The sequence below is a fragment of the Alligator mississippiensis genome, chromosome 1 (assembly GCF_030867095.1).
Source record: "Alligator mississippiensis isolate rAllMis1 chromosome 1, rAllMis1, whole genome shotgun sequence".
NCBI lineage: Eukaryota > Metazoa > Chordata > Crocodylia > Alligatoridae > Alligator > Alligator mississippiensis.
The window spans coordinates 241,494,157-241,508,132 of NC_081824.1; the positions used below are offsets into that span (position 1 = coordinate 241,494,157).

The window sequence follows — 13,976 nt, forward strand, 5'->3', positions numbered from 1 at the left end:
ATCCAGTTATGGGTGCCACATTTCAAGAAAGACGTGGAGAAGCTTGAGAGAGTCCAAAGAAGAGCCACTCATATGATTAGTGGCCTGAAGAGCAAGCCATACAAGGAAAGACTGACAGATATAGAATTGGGCAGCCTAGAAAAGAGAAGACTTCACAGGGATTTGGTGGCAGCTTGCAAATATATCAGGGGTGAGCACTGGGGGCTAAGCAAACAACTATTCACCAAAGCACCCCAGGGGAAAACCAGGAGCCATGGTCATCAACTTCTAGAAGAAGGTTGCAGACTGGCTATGAGGAAAAATTTCTTCACGATGCGTGTGACCAGATTCTGGAATAGACTCCCAGAGGGGGTGGTGCAGGCACCTATCCTGGAGATCTTCAAAAGGAGACTGGATGCACATCTTGCTGGGGTTATTGAACCTCAGCAGTCTTTTCTGCCCAGAGCAGGGGGGCCAGATCCAATGATATCACAAGGTCCCTTCCAGCCCTAAACTTCTGTGAATCTGTGAGATATCAAGGTCAGACTTATCTATAATTCCTCAGATCCTCCTTCTTCCCTTTTTTAAAGATGGGCACTATATTGCCCTTTTCCAATATCTGGGACCTCACCCAACTTCCATAAGTTCTCAAAACAGATAGCTAATGGCTCTGAAATTACCTCAGTCAATTCCTTCAGTACTTGATGGTGTATCCTATCTGACACTGCCAACTTGGAAGCATCTATCTTCTGTAAGTATAACCAACCTATTCTGCCATTATTCTAGGCTGTTTGACTCCTTCCCTATTTTTGCTGCAAACTGCACTTGCTATTAGGTAGCTGCCCCGATTTGTGAAGACTGGAGTAAAAAAGGCATTAAATACTTCAACCTTCTCTGCATCAACCATGACTAGATTGCTTTCTGTGTTCCGTAAGGGATCTATGGTTTCTCTGGTCTTCCTCTTGCTCCTGACATACTTTTTAGAATCCTACTTTATTGCTTTCTATGTCCCTTACCAGTTGTATCTCAAATCATACCTTGGCCTTCCTAATTCTCTCCCTGAATGCCCATGTGACTCTAATACTCTTTCCTAGTAATATGATCTAATTTCCAAGTGGTATGACCAAGTAATATGACCAATCTTTTGAGGGATTCCTTTTTGAGTTTCAACCCAGTGAAGAGATTTCTGTCTAGCCAGGCTGGTCTCCTGTTGTACATTCTTCTGTCACATCAGGATATTATAATATATCATAGGGCTTTACAGAGAACCCCTGTAGTTACAACTTCACCAGTGTACCTGGTGACATTTAAACTAAACTTTGAATTTGCTCTAAAATCCACATGCACATACAGATCAACTTGGCATTGGGATGTCCATTTAGGCCATGGTGAAGTTTGATAAACATACTTGGGATCATTTAATAGAATGTTTCTAAAGGGACTTCACTGCAATAAGTGACTTCCTTCACAAATTTTAATTTTTTATGCTACAGATTTGAGCAGAGGAACTGGGATGTTGTAATGGACAAGATTCACATATAGCCCTGGCATGCCCCTTCTGAGATCTGTCATCCAGCACTGAAGACTCCAAAACTTGATCATTCAAAAGCTATCAGATTCTCTAGTTCTTTAGTGTGGGCAGTTCAACAGTCCTCCTCATACAACTCCACAGATATTCGCAGTACTCTGAACAGGACTTCCTTTTGTGGTAGCTATTATAGAATCATAGAAAGGCGGAGCTGGAAGAGATGTTGGGAAGTCACCTAGTCCAACCTGCTCATGATAGGATCAGCCCTTTCTAAACCATCTTAGACATGTGTCTGTCTGTTATTGTTCTTAAAAACTTGGTGGATAACCCTCTCACCCAAATACCAGGCATAAAGCCTGAAACACCAAAAATACTTTTTAACTCGCCACAGATAAAGCAGGACGGAAAGTGTGCTGTAAGTGTGCTGCCACTACAAGGACAGCAAGCAGGTGTTAAACAAGCTCAAGACATCCAACCAAGAGGACCACATCCCTGCTACAAAAGAACATAACAAACCCCACAGTCCACTCCACTCCGACCATGGGCAGTCACTCTGACCCTGAATGAAGGAGCAAGACCCTCTAGACAGGAAACTCTGGGTTTTTTTAAGTCCCAGCAGGACCACTGGATAATCCTAGTCCAAATCCCTAGCTTTGACTAGGGCGATGTAACAGGGGCCTTCTTGGGGCCAATCTACCAATGCCCTGCCCACCTGTTCCGGACCAACCACCCACCTTCTTTCCTGCCATGCCTTGATATTTAAGTAAGTTGTTAATTAGGTGGGAGGCTACCCATTTCTTGCCCCAATGCCAGGGGGCACTATCTGCAGCTCCGTTCCTTCCCTACACTGCAGCCCAAGCCTTGCAGACGGCATCCAGAGTTGTTAACCTCATCAGCCCCACACTGGGCCTGAGAATCCTCCAGTCCAGACCCCTACAAGATCCCTCCACTAAGGTAACCTACTTCGCTTTCATTCTGGGGTACCTAGCTCCCTGAGCTGTTCCCCCTTATAGGTGTTGTCCCCCACAGAACATTTGGCCACACAGGCCCTGGCCTTACCTCCAGGCCAGTCAGAACCCCAGACCCTCAGCTCTGGGTGTCCCTCACAGTGGGCCCCTGGCCCTTTGATCCTGCAGGTCCTGGTCCCAGAACTGACCAGTCGAGGGATTTCAAGTCAGGCTTCCGAGTCTCTAGCCCCACTCTCTTCCTGGGTCTGCTTTCTGGACCCTACTATGGGGTTGGAGCTAGGGTTATTAAGGCACCCCAACCTGCCTTTCACCAGGGTTGTAACTGGCCTGGCATTTCTTGGAGGCTCCCATGCCACTGGGAGCCCCACCAGGCCACCCACTCCCAGCACGGTGCAATTTTAGGTCATGCCCAGGACCAGGAGCCTCCAAACCATCCCCTACAGCTCCAGCCCTTACCTCCAGGACCTTACATGCAGCCAGGTGATTTAACTGCCTGGCCTGCCAGCAGTGAACTGCTCTGTTTATATAGGCAGCCAAAGATCTAAAATGGCTGCCACAGTGAAGCACCTGCTGGCTGCTTGGCTCAGTTCTTAAAGTTGCAGGTACCAACAGTGCCCTGCCACAAGCTAACAGACATGAGTATTAACAGGAGCAGAAAAAAATTCTCCCTGGTATCATTCAGCAACCAGGAAAGCCCAGAGAGCACTACAGGGCAGGGATCAGCAGTTCACTGATAGAGTAGGCAATGTTACTTGAATACAGAATTGCCTGGTTTCAAATTTTAAAATTTTCAATTTTCAAATCTGGGACACTAGTCCAGATCAAGCATGCACGGCTGGCCTGCCATATGTGCCACATATAGCACATGTCCCAGTCCAGTCCTGTATGTTACGTGGAGAGCACAGGGCCAATCCAGCATGCAACACATGCAGCATAAGAGGCCACTTCATTGCAGACTGGCTAACAGGGATCCACAGAACACATCTGGCCTATGGGGCATATCTGTGGCACCTCTGGCCTAGATCACTGAAAGGCTGCTTGATAGCATACTGCTGTTTTACTGAGATAGTATACAGCTGGAGGTTGGCACTTCAAAGGGTAATCTCTTTTAATTTGTCACACATTCTTCCCTATTTTCCGTGCCAAAAGCTACATTTTTGGGGCACCTTTACACACCTAGACATTGTTGTGGAAGTTGATGTCCTGGGTCTTGGCAGACAAGGAAGAGAACACAGAAAGAGCCCCTCCTTTTTTTTCCCTTTTAGGCAGTGTTTCCCATGCTTTGGAAATCTGAGCCCCCTTAAATGAGGATATTTTCCCCCCTTGTACAGCCCCACTACATGAAAAAGACTGACTTATCCCCTTGAGTTTTAATTAAATTACACTTGGAAGCCTCTCCTTTCATGTCCTGTCCTGGGAAGGACAGCTAATCATATATATCAGCTTGAATATAATTATTTAATACTGACCTAGAACAATACTTTCCAGGATAACTATAAAGTCTACAACTAACTTTACAGTGGCTAAACAATAATGTATAAGGGTCTGGACAAAGAAACAAAATACATCATGTTCAAAACATTTGGGAACTTGGCCCATGTCAACTATACCATGGGAACAGGCCATAAATCCACTCTTCCCTCAAGGCAAGTGGAAGTGAAACCACTGTAACTTAGTGCTGTTCTTTTGATAGGTATATTACCACAGGTTATTTTCCACTTACTGTGGGGGCAGAGGAGGAAGAGTGAACACATGGGTAGTTATTGAAGTGCAAATGACTTGCAATAAATCTCTATTCCTTTTTAAACTCTCCACAATTTGTTCATCTGTCTATATTCTCTCTATCTATGATATGAAGGTCCTGCTGTCAAGCTTCAGACTAGACTTTTGCATCAGTGATACTGATCGTAGGTACAGCTTTGTCCCCCTTCTCCCACTATACCAAAAGGAGCAGGCACAGCAGACCATAAACAAGGATGGGCTCTTACCTGATAATCTGGTTTGGTGAAGTAGTCTAGGCTTGCAATATGATCCAGAAAGAGGTGAAACTCAGAAGGCATGTGTTTTAGCAGCATTCTATGTTCATATTTCTCTTTTATCATGCCAACTTGCTCCTGCAGAAAAGAAAACACACTAGTTTTCAGCATCACTCTCCCTGTTCCCAACACCTAAGCTTTAGCACTCCTGCAATGGATAGAATAGGCCCTCTAGGACCCTATAGGAACTCACTCATGTCATAATGTTCTAGCAAAATGAGGCTGATTTGCCTGTGAAGGAAGAGGAGGATATTGGATCCAGAGGCTTCCTTTAGGTGCTGTCCTGATGTGCTGCTGGACCAGGGGTAGGCAATGTTTTTGAAAAATCTGCACTGTCTCCCTTGTAAGGTGCCAGAGTGCTGGCATGCCAGAAAAACAAAACCAAGGCAAGGGGTACATGGTAGGATTCACTGTATATTAATATAGTTAATAATCATAAATGTTGCTTTCCTACAGTAAATACCAGGTTTTCTAAAAATTCTAAACCTGGTGACAATACATAAAACTTCATATACTACCTTTGTTGTGTATTCTTTTTTTGTTAAGCATGTTGTGATGAGAGAGAGAAAAAAAAAGAGAAAGAGGGAAAGAGAAAGAAAAAAAGAGAAAAAGAGAAGAGAGAGAAAATAAAGAAAAAAGGAGAGGAGAGAGAGAGAAAAAAAGGATAGGAGGGAGAGAACCAGACACACACACACACACACACACACACATGCGCGTGCGCGCACAAACACAGAGAACCAGACATACAAACACATACCCCCAGAACCAGACATGCAGTTCATACATGCACACAGACACACACAGAATCAGACACACACATGCAGACAGAAATACACAGAACCAGACACACAGCTGCATATGCACACACAGACACACACAGAGATGCCTATAGAACTAGACATACATGCACGCACGCGCACACAGAACCAAACATGTGTGCACAAAGATGCACACAGAATTCGCCTTAGTCCCCCTGTAGCCATCCCTCCCAAAGCAGCCACTGCCTGCCCACCCCACACAGATGAGCCTGCAAAGGTGTGGTGCTCCCAGCAGGGGAGCCTCTTCCTGGTGAGGGGATTGGGCTCAGAGTGGGTGGCAGCGGAGCAGCAGGGGCCTAGGCAGCAGTGGAGGGGTGGCTATGGAGGGGAGGGGACTAAGGCAAATTTTGGGGTGGCTATAGGCCCCCCCAAGCCCACCCTAGTGCCTCCCCTGTGGGTTCCTGAGCCCCAGCCAGGCTTTGTGCCAGTGGCAGCTGCATGAGCCCCTCTGGGTGGATGGCAGGGGAGGAGGCTGAGGCAGTGCAACCCCAGGTCTCTCCCCCTCCCCCACCACCCACTCTGACGCATGTATGCAATTGCTCTCTAAAGCCCTGGCACCAGCTTCACACTGGCAGCAACTGCACACATGCCTTGGGGCACAGGGTGGTGGAGAGGCCTGAGGCAGGGCATGCATACATGCTTCTGGGTGGACAGTGGTGGAGGGACTGGGGGTTGTGCTGCCTCAGGCTCCTCCCCAGTCCTCTCCTCAGAGGGGTGCACACAGCTGCTGCTGGCCTAAAGCCCAACTGGGGCTCTGGAGCCCAAAGGGGCAGCACTAACTGAGGTGACTATCCCAGGCCCCACACTTTGGGGGGCCCCACAGTCAGTGCCATATAGACCCCTCCATGTGCCACCACTGCTGATTGCCACCAGCTCTGCCACTGCCAAGCACTACCGGCTCCGGCCGCTCACCACCCCCAACCCCCTTGGGTCCCATACAGGCTAATATGCCCCAGACCCTGCACACCCCTAGGGACAGCTTTGGCAACAGTAGAGGGGGCTATAGACACCCCTCCAGTGCCGCCCGGGCTGCCACCACCCGCCCTGTGCAGCTGAGCTTGCTCCACTCCTACCCACAGCACAGCTCTCCCTGAGCCCCTCCACTGGAAAAAGGCTGCCACCACCCCTGCAGCCAGCCCAGGCTCTGGGTAGCTGCTGCCAGCCACGGAGCTCAGGCTGCTTGCAGCAGGGCTTGCAGCCTCCCAGCCACCTGCTGGGAGCAGCCCAGGTTGCATTGCTGGCAGCAGCTGCCCAGATCCTGGGCCAGACGTTATATGCCAGGCAAAATGGCCCTGCATGCTCTGGCATGTGTACCACGAGTTGCCAATCCCTGTGGTAGACTTTTCCAACAAAGCCAAAAAATTGCAAGATCCTCCCCCCCTCCCCCCGTGAGAGTCCTAACTAGTGTTAGGGACCAATATTCTGTGGGACGGTCATATATGCTTTCCTGGACAAGGTTTGTTCAGGAACATGTATGTGGATTCTTAGTTTAAGTCCTTTGGTTTGGGCACCCTATTTGACTCACCAACTGAAGATTCTGCGTAGCCTTTCTTGGGAAACTGGGCTGACATGAATAAACCATCAGCCTCCTCAGAAAGTGTTTCTTTCCCTAAAGTCCTTGTTTGTTTGTAAGGACTCTCTGGAACCAGGCTGTGGTATAATTCACCTCCACTTCAAATTCAACTTCGCTTTTTATGAAGCCTGATGATCCATTAACATTCATAATTTATATTAAGATACAGGTAGATGTCCCAGACAGGCATCAAGAGTCTGTCATGTCCGCCAGTGCACATGTACACATACTACTATAGCAACTTGAGATGAAGCCTGAAAAACAACCTCTAGCTACAGTTAATCACCAGGTTTCCTACCTTATCTTTGATCTTGCGCCATGGAAGTTGGCCAACTGCAAACTCCACTAACATGTAAAAGAGGGACCACAGGTCATCATGTCTACCCATCTCCTGGAGAAGATAAGAGACAAAGTAAAGTGAAACAGCATCTTTGCTGCTGCTCAGTGTTTGTATTCTCCAGTGATGAGCCTCCTTGTTTATCAAGTGGAGAGGGTAACATCTATGGGATGTGTCAATTCCATTTTCAACATAATTACAGAAAGTGGTTAGATACTATTGAGGCTGCAAAGTCAAGCACTCAAAATCAGGAAATGCCATAATGAAAACTGTCTATGCATCCTTAATTCCTCTCCCTGGCACAGATGCATTATAAATGGTCTTTAATTATATGATTATGTGCTTGTTTTTCACAGGGTCCCTCTCACTCAGTGCACAGGATGGACAGCACTGAATGACTGGACAATTGTTTCGGGGTTTTTTTAATTCTTATTAGAAATAAACATAAAAAGAAAGTTCTAGAGAACAGCTGTGAGTGCTCTTCAGAATGCAATGTAAATTCCCAAGGTAAAAACAATCTAAGCCCACTTCTGACACTGACTCCTTCCATGACCTTCGGCAAATCAATTAACTGATCTGTATCAGTTTTCCAGTCTCTAAGAAGGGATAATGTCAACCTATATACTTTAGCCCTGAGAAAGGGCACTTTGTGCTTGGTAGCTTGTCTAAAATCTCTCCCAGATATACAGCTGATCCAATAAAAGATGCCACCAGAAAAGCCTTGCTTCTTGTAATCTATACAATTCTGGGAGGAATTGTAAAGGATTCATACCTGTTGGTTATGTACTGAGAAATTTAAGGACCAAATCCTGTTTTACCTTTATGTGTCACATGAGTGACATTTTTGGCATTTACACAGATTTTAGATTCTACTCCCCCTTGTGTAGTCACGCTTGTCCTGCTCTTCCCTTCTGAAGGCTATACTCAGAAGGCTACACAATAGCTCAGAAGGCTACAAGGGTTTCAAGGTGGAATAGAATAAACAGGGTATATGTATAAATTCATGTCCCTGAAAGCACAGTCCAAGAGAAACCACAAATAATTACTGTTTGGCAGCAGCTTAGGAGGATCTCCACTTTTGCCCAGTGATTAAGGAATTTTCCCACGGAGTTGGAGATGCAGGTTCTGCCAGGTTCCCTCTATAGCCCCCCACCCCCACCCCAAGGGCTTTGAATCTTCATCTCTCACTTCTTAGCAAATTGCTCTAACCACTACGCTATGGTCAGATTAACATGGCTAACTACCTCTCTCAGGACAGGGTGGCAAACCTGCAGCACAGGTGCCACAAGTTGCACAGGCAGCCTCTGTGTGGGGAGGGATTGGCAGCACAATGGCAGATACAACAGGAAGCAGAATCCAAAGCAGCAGATCAGGTAGGGAGCACAGGGCAAGGAGCAGAAAGCCAAGCAGCAAATCAGGTAAGGGAAAGGGACTGGATTGGACTTGGGGAGGGTGCAGGACTAATTTGTGGCCCCCACAAGTTCAGACATTGCACAGAGTCTAGCCCTCCTCTAGAAAGGCATCCAAAAGGTGAAGATAGGGGGTGCCAGGAGAAGAGGAAAATAGAGGTTGTATGGTTCAGTAAGATAGACACTGCCCTGGAAGGCAGGGTACATGGCTTCTAATCCCTGTCCCCAGTGACTTCTCTGCATCTTGCATTTAATATTTGGTGGATGAAACGGATAAGCAGCAGCAGGATGCTTTTTGCCACACTGAGGATCCTCTTTTCTTCAGGCATTTACCTGTGTGCCTGGGCAATTCTATTCTGCCACATGGGGAAACAGAACCTCAACTCTGAGAATGCCAAATGATGCCTTTACAAGATGACCAAGTATCATTTAGGTGCATAAAGGTAAAATAGGATTTGGCCCAAAAAGTCAATATCAATGCTAAGCAATAACACTTGCAGGAGAAGCTCCTCCTAAAAAGGCAACAGCACTTGGAGGCTGAAGTCTGGAGGGAGCCATAAGAGAGTGGCAGCAAGAGCATGGCATCAGAAGCCAAATGGCTTTATATGATGGGGTTCAAGAAACAGAAGATATTTACTATCTAAATAGAAAGCATTTTTAAAATATTTACATATGATAATTATGAAATGAAGAAAGATGAGATCTCCATGGAGAGTTTGGGATGAAAGAGTCCAGACATTCTTCATAAGTAACATCTGTCCTTAGAGGAGAATCTGATTTGTATAAATTACCCTTCACCCTGGGCCATGCTTCAACCTTCAGGTGGACAGGGGGCTCTAGGGAGCCAGCTGTTGTGCAGAACAGATCAGGATTCTACTGGGAAGCAGCCATAGTGCACAGGAACCTGACAGTGACAGTGGGCACTTTTACACATGCTCCAGGGGTGAGGGGTGTTTAATGAGAGTGGCTCCAAGAGTCGCTCTAATTAAAGCACCACAGCATCTCATTTATCAATGTATCAGCATAATTATAGTGTGTCAGAGCAGCTGCCATACTCATTTACAGGCACCCAGTGATATCAGTTTCTCTTGGATTTTTAAAACTTGATTTTTATTTTTTCTTAATAATGGAGCATAATAATTACCAAATGTGAGACTTTGACTAGAGAAAAGCCAACAGCAAGAATATATTTTTATATTGGCAATCAATAGTTTTATATTTTCACTACAGTTTTTAGATACATCAACTTGTTTTAGGCAGTAAGTCAGAAGTCACATCAAACTAAACCTAAACATCAATCCACTTTCACCACTAAAGAGCACAGAACTTAACAGCTACTGGGGAGAATGAACTCTATCTTTTAAACCCTTAAATAGCTGAGATACTCACTCGATTTTTGTGTGCATTCACTGAAGCATAGCGGACTGTTCCCCGAAAACCAGCAACATTGCGAGGCTGTAGGGAGACAATAAATAATCTCAGAAACAAAGCAGTGTTGCAGAATCCAGAGTATAACAAACTTTTAAAGACTTTCCAGCTATACCTTTACTAATCCATCAAATGCTAAACTCTTCTTGAAAGCCATTTCTGTGCTCTAGTGGCTACATAAACACACAGTGCATTTTTTAGCCCCATATTTAACCACTAATCTGCACTGAGAGCAAGGTACTGGTCATTATTACAGGGCAGCTAGAGCAAAAGAGATGTCAGCATTTTCCAGGTTTCTACCTTCATGAATAAACTTCACCTGCAATGGCAAGTTAGTACAGAAGTTCAGGAATAACATTCCTTTTTGTACAAGATGCTTTACTGTGCAGTAAAACTAATTACTGCACAGTAAGTGTCACCGTCTACACATGCTGACCCTTACTGTGCAGTAATTTCCTCTACTCAGCAGTTAATTTGCTACCTGCAAATGCAAGCAGCAAATTAACTGCCAAATAATTACGGCATAGTACAGCACATGAAGATGGCTGACCGGGAGAAAATTTGCGGGAGGGGGCAGGAGATTACTCCTTGCCTCTGGGAGCTGTCTGCTGCCGGGCTGGCTCTGGTGGCAGAGCCCAGGTGGAAACAATGTCCCCCTGTCCCGGCAGCAGGGAGCTCACAGCCCCTGCTCCACAATCGCAGAGTGGCGGCTGGGAGTTCCCTGCACAGGAAGAGTTCCCCGCCCAGTCTGGATCTGTCTGGGACCTGCCCCTGACTGGGACAGTTCCCAGCCAGCCCCAGACAGTGCAGGGAAGTCTGCACGTGCAGTGGCTATCCTGCCCAGTCAGGAGCTCACTGCTAGCTGCCCCACTGGCAGATTGGGGCAGGGGGCTAAGACCTGTCCCTCCCTCACAGCTCTTTCCAATCCCCCTTCCACTGATTGGGCAGCTGGGATGGGAAGCTCCCTGCTGCTTGGGCAGCACGACATTGTCCCTGTCTGGGCTCCCCCACCGGAGCCTACCCCAACAGCAGACAGCTCCCAGGGGCAGGGAACTATCTCCTGGCCCCATGCCCCCTGCCAGCCCCTGGGCTAACACCCAGGTGGAGCTTAGAGCTCAACCTGGATGCTGCTGGGGGCCACAGTAGGTGGGGGCAGAGCGCTGTCAGGAACAGCAAATCTGCTGCCAAATCCTCACATGTGTAGACACTTGCCCTTGGTGGGTTTACTCAAGAATAATTTATTCTAGAATAAACACACCCCACAGCATTTGCACATGTAGATGCACCTACTGAGAAATGAATTGGTATGAGGTAAACTAAGTCTGTTCAGGGCAAGAGTAGTGGATTGCTCTTCTGAAGTACTGCCAATGAACAGATGCTCCTGCTGACCTTGTCCAGTATCTCCTCACAAATTAGTCAATACCTTCTGCAAATGTCTTACATGCCTCACACATCTCCATTCCTCCTCCTCTTAATAAAAAATGGTCCCATCCTTTAAGACTGTGAATCTGGATAGGACACCACACTAGAGAATGTCCCAGATCCAAGAAGATGGATTGGACTGGATCTATCAGATTACTCCCATCTCAGTTGTCTTCCCTGGACTTCTAGCTGCTCAAATCCTCTCATTTCTCCCACGTGGCTCCTGTCATTATCGTATCTGAGGGTGCCTACAGATGTTCAGGGTCTCACTGTAACTCACAGCACTTTACATAAAGTGCCATGAGTTAAAGCTCCCACCACCATGAGTTACAGTTCCCACTGCCATGAGTTAGAGCCCCCACCTGCCTACTGGGTTGGGGGAAGGGCTGGAGCCTGCCTGCGCTGGTACTAGTCATCAGGCAGGGTTGCTCCCACAATGTCTGAGGAGGCTGCTGAACTACCCCTCTCCCCAGCTCTGCTCCCCCACCCTCCCCAGCTCCAGGTCTGTCAGCGGGGGAAGGAGGAGGAGGGAGAGTGACAGCACAAAGTTGCTAGCTGCTTTGAATGGCCAGAGCTGGGGTGGGCAACAGGGTGGGGTGGAACAGAGCTCCCTTGCTTCATGAAAAGTTAACCCTGAGTGCCTATACTACAGCTTCCTGGTACCCTACCTATTTCCTGCTACCTAAGCTGGCTATCTAAAAACCATCTCTGCCTCAGAACAGGCACACAGCCCTCACCACCTGATGTGATCCACAAGAAAGGTCAGAATTAAACAAATGAAAACACTTTGATGAAAACTCATCCAAGATGAGTAGGGGAACTAGGCATCCAAGATGAGTGGTAGTTTCTTAAGGAGATGATTCTCCAAGCCCAAGGAGTGCCAGTCCTAATGTGAGTCAAAGGGGGCAAGAGTGCTCAAAAACCCCCTTGGCTCACCAAATGCATACAGGAATGCGTGAAAGCCAAAAAGTGGAAGTGGAAGGGAGGGGCTATCACCAAAGAGGATTATACTTCCATCACTCAAGTCTGTAGGGAGGCTGTTAGGAAGGCTAAGGCAGAGACAGAACTAGGACTAGCAACAAGGATCAAGGACAACAAAAACTCCTTTTCTAAATACACAGGGAGTAAAAAGAAGGCACCAGGCAACATGGGGCCCCTGCAGGATATGCTTGGCAATCTAGTAGTTGCACCAGATGAAAAAGCACCTTTTTAACAAACCCTTTGCCTCCATTTTTCTGAGCAGGGAGACATCTCCCCCACCAGGATTCAGGACAGGGACATCTCCCCCACCAGGATTTAGGACATCTCCCCCACTGGGATTCAGGACAGACTCAGGAGAGACTCCGCCAGGCCTAGGGTCAGGGAGGACTGAGTTAGGGAACTTATGGAGAGGCTGGACGTGTTCAAATCAGCAGTTCCAGATGCTCTCCACCCCAGGGTGCTGAAGGAATTGGCAGGGGTCATTGCGGGTTCCCTGGCACGGCTTTACAAGCACTCGTGCTGCTCTCGCCAGGTGCCAGAGGACTGGAAGAGGGCCAATGTGGTCCGCATTTTCAAAAAAGGGAGGAGGAAGGACCCAGGAAACTATAGGCCTGTTAGTCTTACCTCAGTCCTGGGGAAACCTTTTGAGAAAATTATCCTGGTGCAAGTCCATGAGGGGCCAGCAGGGGAGACTATGTTTAGGGGCAACCAACATGGATTCATCAGAGGCAGGTCCTGTCAGACCAACCTCGTGGCCTTCTATGATCAAGTCACTAAATCCTTAGATGCAGGCGTCACGGTGGACATAGTCTTTCTGAACTTTAGAAAAGCCTTCGACACTGTCTCTCACCCCATTCTCATTAAAAAATTAGGTGACTGTGGTGTCGATCCCTACACAGTCAGATGGATCGTCAATTGGCTGGAAGGCCGTACCCAGAGAGTGGTGGTGGACGGGTCTTTTTTGACCTGGAAGGATGTGGGCAGTGGGGTTCCACAGGGCTCGGTCCTTGGGCCTGCACTGTTCAACATCTTCATCAGAGACTTGGACAAGGGGGTGAATAACACCTTGTTCAAATTCACAGATGACACTAAGATATGGAGGGAGGTGGGCACGCTAGAGGGGAGGGACAAGCTGCAATCAGGTTGCAGAGGTGGGTGGATGAGAACAGGATGGGTTTCAACACTGACAAGTGCAAGGTACTGCACCTGGGGAGGAAGAACCAGCAGCACACCTACAGGCTGGGGAACTCCCCTCTCGCCAGCAGAGGCAGAAAAGGATCTTGGAGTCATTATTGACTCAAAGATGAACATGGGCTGCCACTGTGGGGATGTAGTCAGAAAGGCTAACCGCACCTTGTCATACATCCACAGATGCATCACGAGCAGGTCCAAGGAGGTGATCCTCCCCCTCTATGCGACCTTGGTCAGGCCCCAGTTGGAGTACTGCATCCAGTTCTGGGCGCTGCACTTCAGGAGGGATGTGGACAACATCGAGAG

General features: G+C 47.6%; 1 protein-coding gene across 3 annotated transcripts in view; it reads right to left on the reverse strand.

Annotated features, from left to right (window-relative positions):
- TTBK1 (tau tubulin kinase 1) overlaps positions 1-13,976 on the reverse strand; it is a 291,426-nt gene that overhangs the window by 98,057 nt on the left and 179,393 nt on the right. For all 3 annotated transcript variants that reach the window (XM_059720348.1, XM_059720349.1, XM_019476573.2), the window contains 3 exons: positions 10,038-10,103; positions 7,201-7,293; positions 4,464-4,589 (listed from right to left, as the gene is read on the reverse strand). In XM_059720348.1, coding sequence (XP_059576331.1) covers positions 4,464-4,589; positions 7,201-7,293; positions 10,038-10,103 — 285 coding nt within the window. The remainder of the gene's footprint in view (positions 1-4,463; positions 4,590-7,200; positions 7,294-10,037; positions 10,104-13,976) is intronic.